This window comes from Neoarius graeffei, chromosome 26 (assembly GCF_027579695.1).
Source record: "Neoarius graeffei isolate fNeoGra1 chromosome 26, fNeoGra1.pri, whole genome shotgun sequence".
NCBI lineage: Eukaryota > Metazoa > Chordata > Actinopteri > Siluriformes > Ariidae > Neoarius > Neoarius graeffei.
The window spans coordinates 1695597-1713274 of record NC_083594.1 but is presented as its reverse complement, the minus strand read 5'-3'; the positions used below and the strand labels follow the sequence as shown (position 1 = coordinate 1713274).

General features: G+C 42.3%; 1 protein-coding gene across 3 annotated transcripts in view; it reads right to left on the bottom strand.

The window, feature by feature from the left end:
* The window catches only part of LOC132874540 (retinoic acid receptor gamma-A-like), a 61134-nt gene that overhangs the window by 25940 nt on the left and 17516 nt on the right, over window positions 1-17678 (bottom strand). For all 3 annotated transcript variants that reach the window (XM_060910794.1, XM_060910795.1, XM_060910796.1), the window contains exon 2: window positions 8700-9061. In XM_060910794.1, the coding sequence (XP_060766777.1) occupies window positions 8700-8856 (157 nt within the window). In that variant the 5' untranslated portion in view covers window positions 8857-9061. The remainder of the gene's footprint in view (window positions 1-8699; window positions 9062-17678) is intronic.

Here is a 17678-nt window from a genome sequence, read left to right as displayed (position 1 = left end):
CACACACACACAGGAACAAAGTAAATGGAGGGAAAAGGCAGACAGGAAAAGGGACGGCTCGTTCTCCTTCTCACTTTCCTCTGTTCTCTCTTTCAGCTTTATTTTTTAGTTTCCTCGTACACTGATGTTTATTCTTTCTCTCTCTCTCTGCAGGTCTTCTTCCACTCTTACAGGAAATTTTACAGATTCTGACTCAATCTGTTTTTTTTAACCAAAACCAAAAACCACTCTCTTTCTCTTTTCTTTCTTTTCATCTTTTTTCTTCTCCATTTCATGATGAATCCACTTCTTGTTCTTCCTCTGCTTCTCATTTTTCTTTCTCTCTGATTTCTCTTCTTTCCTTTGTTTTTCTTCTCTCTCCACAGATCCCCTGCACACGGTTTTTCTCCTTCTTCACATCTCAACTTTTTTGTTCTTTTTTCTCCTCTTCTTCTTCAATTTCACTTCACACTCTGAGGAAAGTCTTTTAAAAGAACTCCTGAAGGCTGCATGGAGAACCCTGTGGAGAACCCTGTGGAGAACCTACAGCTGAATATTTCACTATCAGAAGTGATTGTGTGTTAGTAGAAGACGAGTGTGTTAGAAGAAAGAACCCCTTGATGCCTTGAGTACTGAGAGCTTCGCCACGATTAAAATGGCAGCCAGATTTTTGATGCTAACGCTATTTGGCATGTCGAAGTGACCATGACTTTTGAGTGCAGTACACCAGCGTTTAGGGTGGAGCCCAGAGCCGTGCTGTTTTTCTTTTCCTTCTCTCTATCACTTTGCTTTTTCTTTTTCTTTGTCCAAAATTACAAAAGACAAAACTCCATTAAACAGCCGTGTGTGTGTGTGTGTGTGTGTGTGTGTGTGTGTGTGTGTGTGTGTGTGTGAGAGAGAGAGACATCCCGCAAATTCATCAAGTCTGTGGTTCTGTGTGACACTTTCAAAACAACTCATGACTACCAGTGTACACACACACACACACACACACACACACACACACACACACACACACACACACATTAATGCAATCGGCCAGAACCCAGAAATTCCAAACACTAAATTTTCCACATAAATAAATAGAGGAGGAACAATGTGCAGTTTGTTCTTCAGCTCTTTCTCTTTCTCTCTCTCTGTTTACTTTCTCTTTCTTTTTTATTTTCTATCTCTGTTTCTTACACTTTCTGTCTATCTTTCTTTATCTTCATTGAACACATTTACTTCCTTTAATTTTGTTTAAATTCTGAAGCTTCTGTTTTTATTAATAATAATAATAATAATAATAATAATAATAATAATAATAATAATAATAATATTCCAAAAAAGTTGGGACGCTGTGTAAAACATAAATAAAAACAGAACGTGATAATTTGCAAATCATGGAAACCTGATATTTCATTGAAAATAGTACAAAGACAACATATCAAATGTTGAAACTGAGAAATTGTATTGTTTTTTGAAAAATATACGCTCATTTTGAATTTGATGTCAGCAACATGTTTCAGAAAAGTTGGGACGGGGGCAACAAAAGACTGGAAAAGTTGTGTAATGGTAAAAAAAAAACCTAATTAGGTTAATTGTTAACAGGTCAGTAAGATTTTGTGGATCACATCACCTATGGTCCATAATATCATGAAAAGATTCAGAGAATCTGGAGAAATCTCTGTATGCGAGAGACAAGGCTGAAAACTGACACTGGATGCCTGTGATCTTCAGGCCCTCAGGAGACACTGCATTAAAAGCAGACACGTGTCTGTAGTGGAAATCACTGTACGGGCTCAGGAACACTTCAGAAAACCATCGTCTGTGAAAACACTTCATTACTGCATCCACAAATGCAAGTTAAAACCAGATACAGTGGGGCAAAAAAGTATTTAGTCAGTCACCAATTGTGCAAGTTCTCCCACTTAAAAAGATGAGAGAGGCCTGTAATTTTCATCATAGGTACACTTCAACTATGAGAGACAAAATGAGAAAAAAAAAATCCAGAAAAATCACATTGTCTGATTTTTAAAGAATTTATTTGCAAATTATGGTGGAAAATAAGTATTTGGTCAATAACAAAAGTTCATCTCAATACTTTGTTATATACCCTCTGTTGGCAATGACAGAGGTCAAACGTTTTCTGTAAGTCTTCACAAGGTTTTCACACACTGTTGCTGGTATTTTGGCCCATTCCTCCATGCAGATCTCCTCTAGAGCAGTGATGTTTTGGGGCTGTCGCTGGGCAACACGGACTTTCAACTCCCTCCAAAGATTTTCTATGGGGTTGAGATCTGGAGACTGGCTAGGCCACTCCAGGACCTTGAAATGCTTCTTACGAAGCCACTCCTTCGTTGCCTGGGCAGTGTGTTTGGGATCATTGTCATGCTGAAAGACCCAGCCACGTTTCATCTTCAATGCCCTTGCTGATGGAAGGAGGTTTTCACTCAAAATCTCATGATACATGGCCCCATTCATTCTTTCCTTTACACGGATCAGTCGTCCTGGTCCCTTTGCAGAAAAACAGCCCCAAAGCATGATGTTTCCACCCCCATGCTTCACAGTAGGTATGGTGTTCTTTGGATGCAACTCAGCATTCTTTTTCCTCCAAACATGACAAGTTGAGTTTTTACCAAAAAGTTCTATTTTGGTTTAATCTGACCATATGACATTCTCCCAATCCTCTTCTGGATCATCCAAATGCTCTCTAGCAAACTTCAGACGGGCCTGGACATGTACTGGCTTAAGCAGGGGGACACGTCTGGCACTGCAGGATTTGAGTCCCTGGCGGCGTAGTGTGTTACTGATGGTAGCCTTTGTTATTTTGGTCCCAGCTCTCTGCAGGTCATTCACTAGGTCCCCCCGTGTGGTTCTGGGATTTTTGCTCACCGTTCTTGTGATCATTTTGACCCCACGGGGTGAGATCTTGCGTGGAGCCCCAGATCGAGGGAGATTATCAGTGGTCTTGTATGTCTTCCATTTTCTAATAATTGCTCCCACAGTTGATTTCTTCACACCAAGCTGCTTACCTATTGCAGATTCAGTCTTCCCAGCCTGGTGCAGGTCTACAATTTTGTTTCTGGTGTCCTTTGACAGCTCTTTGGTCTTGGCCATAGTGGAGTTTGGAGTGTGACTGTTTGAGGTTGTGGACAGGTGTCTTTTATACTGATAACGAGTTCAAACAGGTGCCATTAATACAGGTAACGAGTGGAGGACAGAGGAGCCTCTTAAAGAAGAAGTTACAGGTCTGTGAGAGCCAGAAATCTTGCTTGTTTGTAGGTGACCAAATACTTATTTTACTGAGGAATTTACCAATTAATTCATTAAAAATCCTACAATGTGATTTCCTGGATTCTTTCCCCCCATTCTGTCTCTCATAGTTGAAGTGTACCTATGATAAAAATTACAGGCCTCTCTCATCTTTTTAAGTGGGAGAACTTACACAATTGGTGGCTGACTAAATACTTTTTTGCCCCACTGTATAAACAATATCCAGAAATCCCACCCCCTTCTCTGGGCCTGAGCTCTTTTATGATGGACTGAGGCAAAGTGGAAAACTGTCCCGAGGTCTGACGAATCAAAAGTAAAGAAAAAGAAAGAAAAGAAAGAAAGTACAACTTTATTCATCACACACTTGTGAAATTTCCTCTCTGCATTTAACCCATCTGAAGCAGTGAACACACACACGTGAGCAATGAGCACACACACACGCCTACCCAGAGCAGTGGGCAGCCATGCTAACAGCCCCCGGGGAGCAGTTGGGAGTTAGGGGCCTCACTCAAGGGCACCTCAGCCCAAGGCTGTCCCATATTAACCTAACTGCATGTCTTTGGACTGTGAGGGAAACCGGAGCACCCGGAGGAAACCCACGCGGACACGGGGAGAACATGCAAACTCCGCACAGAAAGGCCCTCACCAGCCGCTGGGTTCGAACCCAGAACCTTCTTGCTGTGAGGCGACAGTGCAGACCACTACACCACCGTTCTGTAGAAATTCTTTTTAATGGATCCCACATCCTCCAGGCTAAAGAGGAGAGGGACCATCCGGCTTGTTATCAGTGCACAGCTCAAAAGCAGCATCTGTGATGGTATAAGGGGGCATTAGTGCACATGACATGGGGAGCTTGTACATCTGGGACGGCATCATTAATGCTGAATGATATAAACAGGTTTCAGAGCAATATGCTGCCATCCAGACTAAATCATTTTCAGGGAAGGCCTTCCTTCTTTCAGCAGAACGCCAAACCACTTTCTGCACATATTACAACTGCATGGCTCTGTAATAAAAGTGTCTGGGTGCTAAACTGGCCTGCTGCAGTCCAGACCTGTCTCCCATTTATAACCCCGATTCCAAAAAAGTTGGGACAAAGTACAAATTGTAAATAAAAACAGAATGCAATAATGTACAAATCTCAAAAACTGATATTGTATTCACAATAGAACATAGACAACATATCAAATGTCGAAAGTGAGACATTTTGAAATTTCATCCCAAATATTGGCTCATTTGAAATTTCATGACAGCAACACATCTCAAAAAAAGTTGGGACAGGGGCAATAAGAGGCTGGAAAAGTTAAAGGTACAAAAAGGAACAGCTGGAGGACCAAATTGCAACTCATTAGGTCAATTGGCAATAGGTCATTAACATGACTGGGTATAAAAAGAGCATCTTGGAGTGGCAGCAGCTCTCAGAAGTAAAGATGGGAAGAGGATCACCAATCCCCCTAATTCTGCATCCACAAATAGTGGAGCAATATCAGAAAGGAGTTCGACAGTGTAAAATTGCAAAGAGTTTGAACATATCATCATCTACAGTGCATAATATCATCAAAAGATTCAGAGAATCTGGAAGAATCTCTGTGCGTAAGGGTCAAGGCCGGAAAACCATACTGGGTGCCCGTGATCTTCGGGCCCTTAGACAGCACTGCATCACATACAGGCATGCTTCTGTATTGGAAATCACAAAATGGGCTCAGGAATATTTCCAGAGAACATTATCTGTGAACACAATTCACCGTGCCATCCGCCGTTGCCAGCTAAAACTCTATAGTTCAAAGAAGAAGCCGTATCTAAACACGATCCAGAAGCGCAGACGTCTTCTCTGGGCCAAGGCTCATTTAAAATGGACTGTGGCAAAGTGGAAAACTGTTCTGTGGTCAGACGAATCAAAATTTGAAGTTCTTTATGGAAATCAGGGACGCCGTGTCATTCGGACTAAAGAGGAGAAGGACGACCCAAGCTGTTATCAGCGCTCAGTTCAGAAGCCTGCATCTCTGATGGTATGGGGTTGCATTAGTGCATGTGGCATGGGCAGCTTACACATCTGGAAAGACACCATCAATGCTGAAAGGTATATCCAGGTTCTAGAGCAACATATGCTCCCATCCAGACGACGTCTCTTTCAGGGAAGACCTTGCATTTTCCAACATGACAATGCCAAACCACATACTGCATCAATTACAGCATCATGGCTGCGTAGAAGAAGGGTCCGGGTACTGAACTGGCCAGCCTGCAGTCCAGATCTTTCACCCATACAAAACATTTGCCGCATCATAAAACAGAAGATACGACAAAAAAGACCTAAGACAGTTGAGCAACTAGAATCCTACATTAGACAAGAATGGGTTAACATTCCTATCCCTAAACTTGAGCAACTTGTCTCCTCAGTCCCCAGACGTTTACAGACTGTTGTAAAGAGAAAAGGGGATGTCTCACAGTGGGAAACATGGCCTTGTCCCAACTTTTTTGAGATGTGTTGTTGTCATGAAATTTAAAAATCACCTCATTTTTCTCTTTAAATGATACATTTTCTCAGTTTAAACATTTGATATGTCATCTATGTTCTATTCTGAATAAAATATGGAATTTTGAAACTTCCACATCATTACATTCTGTTTTTATTTACAATTTGTACTTTGTCCCAACTTTTTTGGAATCGGGGTTATACAATACAGTGGTGCTTGAAAGTTTGTGAACCCTTTAGAATTTTCTATATTTCTGCATAAATATGACCTAAAACATCATCAGATTTTCACACAAGTCCTAAAAGTAGATAAAGAGAACCCAGTTAAACAAATGAGACCAAAATATTATACTTGGTCATTTATTTATTGAGGAAAATGATCCAATATTACATATCTGTGAGTGGCAAAAGTATGTGAACCTTTGCTTTCAGTATCTGGTGTGACCCCCTTGTGCAGCAATAACTGCAACTAAACGTTTGCGGTAACTGTTGATCAGTCCTGCACACCGGCTTGGAGGAATTTTAGCCCATTCCTCTGTACAGAACAGCTTCAACTCTGGGATGTTGGTGGGTTTCCTCACATGAACTGCTCACTTCAGGTCCTTCCACAACATTTCCATTGGATTAAGGTCAGGACTTTGACTTGCCCATTGCAAAACATTAATTTTATTTTTCTTTAACCATTCTTTGGTAGAACGACTTGTGTGCTTAGGGTCGTTGTCTTGCTGCATGACCCACCTTCTCTTGAGATTCAGTTCATGGACAGATGTCCTGACATTTTCCTTTAGAATTTGCTGATATAATTCAGAATTCATTGTTCCATCAATGATGCCAAGCCGTCCTGGCCCAGCTGCAGCAAAACAGGCCCAAACCATGATACTACCACCACCATGTTTCACAGATGGGATAAGGGTCTTATGCTGGAATGCAGTGTTTTCCTTTCTCCAAAACATAACGCTTCTCCTTTGAACCAAAAAGATCTATTTTGGTCTCATCCATCCACAAAACATTTTTCCAATAGCCTTCTGGCTTGCCCATGTGATCTTTAGCAAACTGCAGATGAGCAGCAATGTTCTTTTTGGAGAGCAGTGGCTTTCTCCTTGCAACCCTGCCATGCACACTGTTGTTGTTCAGTGTTCTCCTGATGGTGGACTCATGAACATTGGTTAATGTTAATGTGAGAGAGGCCTTCAGTTGCTTAGAAGTTACCCTGGGGTCCTTTGTGACCTCACCAACTATTACACGCCTTGCTCTTGAAGTGATCTTTGTCGGTCGACCACTCCTGGGGAGGGTAACAATGGTCTTGAACTTCCTCCATTTGTACACAATGTGTCTGACTGTGGATTGGTGGAGTCCAAACTCTTTAGAGATGGTTTTGTAACCTTTTCCAGCCTGATGAGCATCAACAGCGCTTTTTCTGAGGTCCTCAGAAATCTCCTTTGTTCGTGCCATGATACACTTCCACAAACATGTGTTGTGAAGATCAGACTTTGATAGATCCCTGTTCTTTAAATAAAACAGGGTGCCCACTCACACCTGATTGTCATCCCATTGATTGAAAACACCTGACTCTAATTTCACCTTCAAATTAACTGCTTATCCTAGAGGTTCACATACTTTTGCCACTCACAGATATGTAATCTTGGATCATTTTCCTCAATAAATAAATAACCAAGTATAATATTTTTGTCTCATTTGTTTAACTGGGTTCTCTTTATCTACTTTTAGGACTTTTGTGAAAATCTGATGATGTTTTAGGTCATATTTATGCAGAAATATAGAAAATTCTAAAGGGTTCACAAACTTTCAAGCACCACTGTATTTGGTGCATTATGAAGCACAAAATACGACAAAGGAAACCTCAAACTTTTGAGCAACTGAAATTGTGTATCAGGCAAGAATGGAACAACATTTCTCTTTCAAAGCTACAGCAGTTGGTCTCCTCAGGTCCCAAACATTTACAGAGTGTTGTTAAAAGTAGAGGTGATGCAACACAGCGGTAAACACGCCCCGTCCCAACTTTTCTGAAACGTGTTGCTGACATCAAATTCAAAATGAGCAGATATTTTTCACAAAACAATAAAATTTCTCAGTCTCAACATGTGACATGTTGTCTTTGTACTATTTTCAATGAAATATAGCGTTTCCATGATTTTCAAATTATCACGTTCTGTTTTTATTTACATTTAACACAGCATCCCAACTTTTTTGGAATTGGGGTTGTATTAAGATAAGATAAGATAAGATAAGATAAGATAAGATAAGATAAGATAAGATAAGATAAGATAAGATAAGATAAGATGGCCTTTTATTGTCCCACATGGGGAAATTTACATTGTTACAGCGGCAAAATATATAAAGAGAAAAAGATAAGGCAGTGAAGGAGTAGTGCAAAAGTACTAAGTATACAAAAAAAGGATATATATAAGAAATAAACTACAAATTTAGAGATTAAAAAATGAACAAATTTGCATAAATTAAATGGTTTGCACAAGAGCCATTTTAACCATGTGTAGCTAGCAGTTTGCTTTAAATTCAAGTCAAGTTTATTCGTATAGTGCTTTTAACAATAAACATTGTCGCAAAGCAACTTTACAGAATTTGAACGACTTAAAACATGCGCTAATTTTATCCCTAATCTATCCCCAATGAGCAAGCAGTACTGATGCTGATCGTCAGTGAACACAGGATACGTTCAGAGGGGTTTCTGTGGGTGTAGAAGTGATGTGGACAGTATTGTTGATTATTGTGAGGAGCGTCTGGTGCTGTGCTTGGTGAGGTGCCGGTTGTACAGTCTCACAGCACTCAATTATTATTATTATTATTATTATTATTATTAAATGAAGGTGACATTTATCTACACACACACACACACACACACACACACACACACATTGTGCTTCTTTGTCTTCTCTGTCTCTCTTATTTTCTTCCCATCATAAGCCCCACCCACTTTACATTAAAATGGGACACATTAGTGGGTGTAACTTACACAGCGCCGCCATCTCTTTGGGAAGATCTGCACCATAACGTCCAAACAGTCTCCCACTGGCCAGGAGATCAAAGGGGGTGTGGCTCCGCATCGGATTGAAGGCAAATGGATAAAATCCAGTCATGTGACCCATAGGCCGCTCCCTGTTGGTTGCCATAGTAACAACGAACCGCCCTGATGTCGATCAGAGCTACACAAGTGGCTTCGTTTAGGATGGAGAGGTAATGAGATGAAGCTCCTCCCACTTCCTGTCTGTTTCCCACAATGCTTTTTTTGTTTAATCAGATTAGATTAAACTGTCAGCGTGAGCATTTTAGGAACCCGTCCATTGTTCAACTTTTTTACAGCAGCTGGTGTGGAACCTGAAAGAAAAAAAGAGGGGAAAAAATTTAAATTTTTAGACATTGTTATTTAAAATGTCATTTTGAGTATTAAAAATAATCTATGCGTAAACGTTATTTTTTAAACAAATTAACAATGAAGTGAGTGAATGAGTGGGTGCGTGTGTGTGAGTGGGTGTGTGAGTGAGTGGGTTGGTGTGTGAGTGGGTGAGTGAGTGGGTTGGTGAGTGAGTGAGTGAGTGAGTGAGTGAGTGAGTGAGTGGGTTGGTGTGTGAGTGGTTGAGTGGGTTGGTGTGTGAGTGGGTGAGTGAGTGGGTTGGTGAGTGAGTGAGTGAGTGAGTGAGTGAGTGAGTGAGTGAGTTGGTGTGTGAGTGGGTGTGTGTGTGTGACTGGGTGAGTGAGTTGGTGTGTGAGTGGGTGTGTGTGAGTGAGTGGGTGGGTGTGTGAGTGAGTGGATTGGTGTGTTAATGAGTGTGTGTGTGTGTGTGTGTGTGTGTGTGTGTGTGTGTGTGTGTGTGTGTGTGTGAGTGAGTGGGTTGGTGTGTGAGTGGGTGAGTGAGTTGGTGTGTTAGTGGGTGGGTGTGAGTGAGTGGGTGGGTGTGTTAATGTGTGTGTGTGTGTGTGTGTGTGTGTGTGTGTGTGTGTGTGTGTGTGTGTGTGTGAGTGGGGTGGTGTGTGAGTGGGTGAGTGAGTTGGTGTGTTAGTGTGTGTGTGTGTGTGTGTGTGTGTGTGTGTGTGTGTGAGTGAGTGGGTTGGTGTGTGAGTGTGTGAGTGGGTTGGTGTGTGAGTGGGTGAGTGAGTGAGTGGGTGAGTCAGTTGGTGTGTAAGTGAGTGAGTGAGTTGGTGTGTTAGTGAGTGGGTGAGTGAGTTGGTGTGATAGTGGGTGGGTGGGTGTGTTAGTGAGTGGGTGAGTGAGTTGGTGTGATAGTGGGTGGGTGAGTGAGTTGGTGTGATAGTGGGTGGGTGGGTGAGTTGGTGTGATAGTGGGTGGGTGGGTGAGTGAGTGAGTGAGTGAGTGAGTGAGTGAGTGAGTGAGTGAGTGAGTTGGTGTGTTAGTGAGTGGGTGAGTGAGTTGGTGTGATAGTGGGTGGGTGGGTGTGTTAGTGAGTGGGTGAGTGAGTTGGTGTGATAGTGGGTGGGTGAGTGAGTTAGTGTGATAGTGGGTGGGTGGGTGTGTTAGTGAGTGGGTGAGTGAGTTGGTGTGATAGTGGGTGGGTGAGTGAGTTGGTGTGTTAGTGAGTGAGTGAGTGAGTGAGTGAGTGAGTGAGTGAGTGAGTGAGTGAGTGAGTTGGTGTGTTAGTGAGTGAGTGAGTTGGTGTGTTAGTGAGTGGGTGAGTGAGTTGGTGTGATAGTGGGTGGGTGGGTGGGTGGGTGTGTTAGTGAGTGGGTGAGTGAGTTGGTGTGATAGTGGGTGGGTGAGTGAGTTGGTGTGATAGTGGGTGGGTGGGTGTGTTAGTGAGTGGGTGAGTGAGTTGGTGTGATAGTGGGTGGGTGAGTGAGTGAGTTGGTGTGTTAGTGGGTGTGTGAGTGAGTGAGTGAGTGAGTGAGTTGGTGTGTTAGTGAGTGGGTGAGTTGGTGTGTTAGTGAGTGGGTTGGTGTGTAAGTGAGTGTGTGAGTGAGTTGGTGTGATAGTGGGTGGGTGGGTGAGTGAGTTGGTGTGTTAGTGTGTGTGTGTGTGTGTGTGTGTGTGTGTGGGTGGGTGAGTTGGTGTGTTAGTAAGTGGGTGAGTGCGTGAGTGGGTTGGTGTGTTAGTGAGCGTGTGAGTTGATGTGTTAGTTAGTGAGTGTGTGAGTGGGTTGGTGTGTTTAATGAGTGTGTGAGTGCGTGGGTTGCTGTATTAGTGAGTGGGTGAGTTGGTGTGTTAGTGAGTGTGTGAGCGTGTGAGTTGATGTGTTAGTTAGTGAGTATGTGAGTGGGTTGGTGTGTTTAATGAGTGTGTGAGTAGGTGGGTTGCTGTATTAGTGAGTGGGTGAGTTGGTGTGTTAGTGAGTGTGTGAGTGGGTTGGTGTGTTTAAAGAGTGTGTGAGTGGGTGGGTTGCTGTATTAGTGAGTGGGTGAGTTGGTGTGTTAGTGAGTGTGTGAGTGGGTTGGTGTGTTTAAAGAGTGTGTGAGTGGGTGGGTTGCTGTATTAGTGAGCGGGTGAGTTGGTGTGTTAGTGAGTGTGTGAGTGGGTTGGTGTGTTTAATGAGTGTGTGAGTGGGTGGGTTGCTGTATTAGTGAGTGGGTGAGTTGGTGTGTTAGTGAGTGTGTGAGTGGGTTGGTGTGTTTAATGAGTGTGTGAGTGGGTGGGTTGCTGTATTAGTGAGTGGGTGAGTTGGTGTGTTAGTGAGTGTGTGAGCGTGTGAGTTGATGTGTTAGTTAGTGAGTGTGTGAGTGGGTTGGTGTGTTTAATGAGTGTGTGAGTGGGTGGGTTGCTGTATTAGTGAGCGGGTGAGTTGGTGTGTTAGTGAGTGTGTGAGTGGTTTGGTGTGTTTAATGAGTGTGTGAGTGGGTGGGTTGCTGTATTAGTGAGTGGGTGAGTTGGTGTGTTAGTGAGTGTGTGAGTGGGTTGGTGTGTTTAATGAGTGTGTGAGTGGGTGGGTTGCTGTATTAGTGAGTGGGTGAGTTGGTGTGTTAGTGAGTGTGTGAGTGGGTTGGTGTGTTTAATGAGTGTGTGAGTGAGTGGGTTGCTGTATTAGTGAGTGGGTGAGTTGGTGTGTTAGTGAGTGTGTGAGTGGGTTGGTGTGTTTAATGAGTGTGTGAGTGGGTGGGTTGCTGTATTAGTGAGCGGGTGAGTTGGTGTGTTAGTGAGTGTGTGAGTGGGTTGGTGTGTTTAATGAGTGTATGAGTGGGTGGGTTGCTGTATTAGTGAGTGGGTGAGTTGGTGTGTTAGTGAGTGTGTGAGTGGGTTGGTGTGTTTAATGAGTGTGTGAGTGGGTGGGTTGCTGTATTAGTGAGTGGGTGAGTTGGTGTGTTAGTGAGTGTGTGAGTGGGTTGGTGTGTTTAATGAGTGTGTGAGTGAGTGGGTTGCTGTATTAGTGAGTGGGTGAGTTGGTGTGTTAGTGAGTGTGTGAGCGTGTGAGTTGATGTGTTAGTTAGTGAGTATGTGAGTGGGTTGGTGTGTTTAATGAGTGTGTGAGTGGGTGGGTTGCTGTATTAGTGAGCGGGTGAGTTGGTGTGTTAGTGAGTGTGTGAGTGGGTTGGTGTGTTTAATGAGTGTGTGAGTGGGTGGGTTGCTGTATTAGTGAGCGGGTGAGTTGGTGTGTTAGTGAGTGTGTGAGTGGGTTGGTGTGTTTAATGAGTGTGTGAGTGGGTGGGTTGCTGTATTAGTGAGCGGGTGAGTTGGTGTGTTAGTGAGTGGGTTGGTGTGTAAGTGAGTGTGTGAGTGAGTTGGTGTGATAGTGGGTGGGTGGGTGGGTGGGTGAGTGAGTTGGTGTGTTAGTGTGTGTGTGTGTGGGTGAGTTGGTGTGTTAGTAAGTGGGTGAGTGTGTGAGTGGGTTGGTGTATTAGTGAGTGTGTGAGTTGATGTGTTAGTTAGTGAGTATGTGAGTGGGTTGGTGTGTTTAATGAGTGTGTGAGTGGGTGGGTTGCTGTATTAGTGAGTGGGTGAGTTGGTGTGTTAGTGAGTGTGTGAGTGGGTTGGTGTGTTTAATGAGTGTGTGAGTGAGTGGGTTGCTGTATTAGTGAGTGGGTGAGTTGGTGTGTTAGTGAGTGTGTGAGCGTGTGAGTTGATGTGTTAGTTAGTGAGTATGTGAGTGGGTTGGTGTGTTAGTGAGTGTGTGAGTGGGTGGGTTGCTGTATTAGTGAGTGGGTGAGTTGGTGTGTTAGTGAGTGTGTGAGTGGGTGAGTCTCTCCACCTTGGAGTGAATTAATGCCACATGATTGAACTCAGTTTCCCATTAAAGACTCTTGTTCTCCACACTGAAGGAAACACATCAGCAGTGTAGAGCACCAACATGCACACATTATTAACTCCTTCATCATCATCATCACATTATTAACTCCTTCATCATCATCATCATCATCATCACATTATAACTCCTTCATCATCTCAGATTTCTCCAGCAGAACTGAGCAGGTCGTTTCCCCCACCCTCCGTCTCTGAGTCACGCTGAGCTGCTGATGAAATTTAACTCATAATGTTCAGTAAAGAGTGAACTCTTCAATCTGATCACCTGCAGCCTGAACACAGGTGTGTGCTTTCAAACCCCGGTGAAGTTCAGCTTCTTCTGAAAATTTGTTACAATGCAGCAGTGAAATGTTTCAGTTTTAAATGTCAAAATGTTTGTGGCAAATTTTTCCTTTACTGGGTGGAACTGGTGTCGGTTCTTGATTACTTTTGGAATTAACTGTGACAACTGGAATTGTGTGAACAAAGATTAGTCTGTTTGGAGGAAAGAGCTTTATGTGCATGTGTTTGCCTCGTGGTTTGCATGAGAAGAGACACAACTGTAGCCTACAGAATGTGCCAACCTTTAACCTCTGATTAATCTTCTCAGTTTATTGTATAAACAGACTGAAGACTTTTTAATACTCGTTCTTATACAACAGGAAACGTAGAAATGTAAGATGAAACTTTCTGGAAGGAGTCTCCAGTGTCAGTGCTTTGTGAAGTTTATCAGGATGGGAAAGTCTCCAGGACAAACGAGTTTACGTTTTCTGGTTCCTCTGCAAAATAATGATGACTTTGATGAGCAGAATAACACATTCCAAACCGTGCTGTTATACAAAAATAACGCACGACAGGAGTAACACTAACTCCGCTGGGCATCATGCCATGTCAGCTTTGATTATTTTCAGAAAACAGCATCGTCTGGAGTGTGTTATTCCTTCAACACCAAGATCCTCCTCACGCTTAGATTTCATTGGTAATTAGATTTCGATCCCACAGCTCATTCCTGTCTTTTCATTTTCAGTGTAACAAGACCGACGCTACACTACTTCAAACCAGTCAGGTACTAGCAAGCTAATGTAGCTAGCTAGCTCCCATTCTTGCTGAAGGCTGATTTGTAGTTGCATGTAGGTTCTATACAGAACCTACACTGTTGCCGACACTGCAATTACTCCTCCCAAACACTAGCTGGCAGTGGGGTTTCTATGCCACTGTGTTGAGTTTCTTCTGAAACTGAGTGGATCATATTAGCGCTGAAGCTAACAAGTGTTAAAGAACAGTTAGCAAGTAAGTAAATAAATTTTATTTTTGATCACATTTAAATGCAGCTTAAAGTGACCGAAGTGCTGTACAGAGATTATAAAAACAATCAGAAATCCATGAAAAGACACACAGCAAACAAAACTGCCACAAACCAGCAGCAACAACGACTGGAACACAGCAGGAGCATCGAGTTACATACAGGCCAATGCTTAAATAGAATAAAAGTAAAATAAAATACAATTAATAGCCTGAGAAAGCCAGAGAATAAGTGCGTCTTGAGCCTAACTTTAAAAACAGCGATGGTTGGAGCAGGTTTAATGTCTCATGGTAACTGGTTCCACAAGTGAGGAGCAGCGACTGCAAAAGTTCCACCACCGTTTAGTTGATGTTTTAGTTTAGATTTCCCTCGGTGGGACGCAGCGGCAGCTAATAAACAGAGCATTCACAGTGAGTTGGCTAGCTCCCGCAGCCGTTAGCGTGCAGGCTAATTTTAGCTGATTAGCTTGAGTGGAGTGTGTTGTGATTGTGATTAAACACAGGACAGGATGTGAATAACTCAAGAGCAGCAGATCATCATCTGCATCATCATCAGGAACAACGCTGGCTTTTACTAACACACGACTCTCACTGACATCACATCCTGCTGCGGGAAAGGTAACAGATACTACATTCATCAACACACACACACACACACAGAACATTCAAATACAAACATATGTGGCTTTAGAGTTTAAGCTGCTATTTTAAGAGAAAATTATGAGGAGAAAGAAAGAAAGAAAGAAAGAAAGAAAGAAAGAAAGAAAGAAAGAAAGAAAACATGACAAAAAATAAAAAAGAAAGAAAACACAACAAATTAAAATATGCACGATGTTAAATTCTTGGCTACAAACATTCCTAATCTTGTTTTGTTTGTTTGTTTATTTGTTTGTTTGCATGGTTAAATGTGTTTTGTAAATGTTTGATGTGAATCTATTTGTTGATTCTGTATCTGATTTAGATTTATGAGGTATTTTTGTATATAATTTGCATATGTGAATAATAACCCAGCAGAGCAACAGAGAGGCTCCCAGTGGGCCAATCAGACGGTTCACTGCAGCTCAAGAAACAGAAGAAAAGAAAATAAGAAATTGATATGCTAAAATAAAAAATAAACAGCAAACAGGTACGAATGATTGCAGTTGATCAGTAATCAGTAGTCATTTTTGTTTGTAAATATTTGTTTTTATATTCAGTAAATAATCAACATCATTTCATTTAAATTAACTACAAAATTTTTATTTATTTGTTTGTTTGTTTATTTATATAAAATAAAGTAAACACAGTGAGCTGCTTTAACACTGAGTGAGTAACGATGGCGTGTAACGATGACGAACACCTCGGAGTGTTTGAGCTGTTATTCAGACGTCTTCCGTCTGCAGTGGACGCGTCCCAAACCACACGTCCTGGTCATCATGGAAACCGTGAGTCTTTAAACGCTGTGGTACATTATGGGTAATCTGTAATGAGAGTGTGTTTACTGGGCATGAGGCCACTGTTTGGGTTGTTTTTAGCTTTTTGAGTTGAAATAAAACCACAGAAATAACACACACACACACACACACACACACACACACACACATAGTGCACTATATCTTCACTACAGTAATCCCACACGTCCTTGTTTGTTTTCCTGAATGTTTTTTCTCGTTTTCACCGCATTTCCTTTCAAAGAACAATTTCACCAAAACAGGAATTAAAGGCTCTGAGGCTCATAAAGCTAACAGTTTAGCATCATCCAGAACATTACACATTATATTATAATGCATAAATCAAGCACAAATGTGTGTGTGTGTGTGTGTGTGTGTGTGTGTGTGTGTGTGTGTGCATGTGCGTGCATGCGTGCATTACATTGATATAAAACTATAAACGTCTGTCCATAAATATTTATTAAAAGTTAATTCAGGCCAGCACAGTGGTGTAGTGGTTAGCGCTGTCGCCTCACAGCAAGAAGGTCCGGGTTCGAGCCCCATGGCCGGCGAGGGCCTTTCTGTGCGGAGTTTGCATGTTCTCCCCGTGTCCGCGTGGGTTTCCTCCGGGTGCTCCGGTTTCCCCCACAGTCCAAAGACATGCAGGTTAGGTTAACTGGTGACTCTAAATTGAGCGTAGGTGTGAATGTGAGTGTGAATGGTTGTCTGTGTCTATGTGTCAGCCCTGTGATGACCTGGCGACTTGTCCAGGGTGAACCCCGCCTTTCGCCCGTAGTCAGCTGGGATAGGCTCCAGCTCGCCTGCGACCCTGTAGAACAGGATAAAGCGGCTACAGATAATGAGATGAGAAGTTAATTCAACCCCAATTCCATATAATTTGGGACACTGTCTCATCTCATCTCATTATCTCTAGCCGCTTTATCCTTCTACAGGGTCGCAGGCAAGCTGGAGCCTATCCCAGCTGACTACGGGCGAAAGGCGGGGTTCACCCTGGACAAGTCGCCAGGTCATCACAGGGCTGACACATAGACACAGACAACCATTCACACTCACATTCACACCTACGGTCAATTTAGAGTCACCAGTTAACCTAACCTGCATGTCTTTGGACTGTGGGGGAAACCGGAGCACCCGGAGGAAACCCACGCGGACACGGGGAGAACATGCAAACTCCGCACAGAAAGGCCCTCGCCGGCCCCGGGGCTCGAACCCAGGACCTTCTTGCTGTGAGGCGACAGCGCTAACCACTACACCACCGTGCCGCCTTGGGACACTGTGTAAAATATAAATAAAAACAGAATGTAATGATTTGCAAATCACAGAAACTCTGTAATTCATTGAACAAGTTACAAAGATGACCGATCAGATGTTGAGACTGAGAAATTTTATTGTTGTTTGAAAAATATATTATCATTTTTAATTTAGTGCCACCAACATGTTTAAAAAAAAAAAAGTTGAGAGAGGAGCCACAGAAGTTGGGGAAAAGAAAATCAAAGAGAAAGATGATAAAACTAGAAGGACACTCAGTTCAGAGTTCAGACCTCCGCCAAGCCACATACAGGATTATCAACATCAAAACTAAAATCACTCAAACCGAGAATAAAACTACAGCTCTCCACCAAATTTCATCCAAATCTTTCAGTGGAAACAAACAAACAAATGGAGGTAAAAACATAACTTCCTCCAACACACTTGGCGGAGGGGAAAACAGAAAGAAAGAAACAAACAAGCAAACAAGCAAACAGGCTACTTTATACCACAAACATTCCTAATCTAGTGGTTTGTTTGTTTGTGTGGTTAAAAGTGTTTTGTAAATAATCAATGTGAATTTATTTGTTATTCTGTATCCGATTTCAATTTTCTACAGCCCCAAATCCAAAAAAGTTGGGACAAAGTACAAATTGTAAATAAAAACGGAATGCAGTGATGTGGAAGTTTCAAAATTCCATATTTTATTCAGAATAGAACATAGATGACATATCAACTGTTTAAACTGAGAAAATGTATCATTTAAAGAGAAAAATTAGGTGATTTTAAA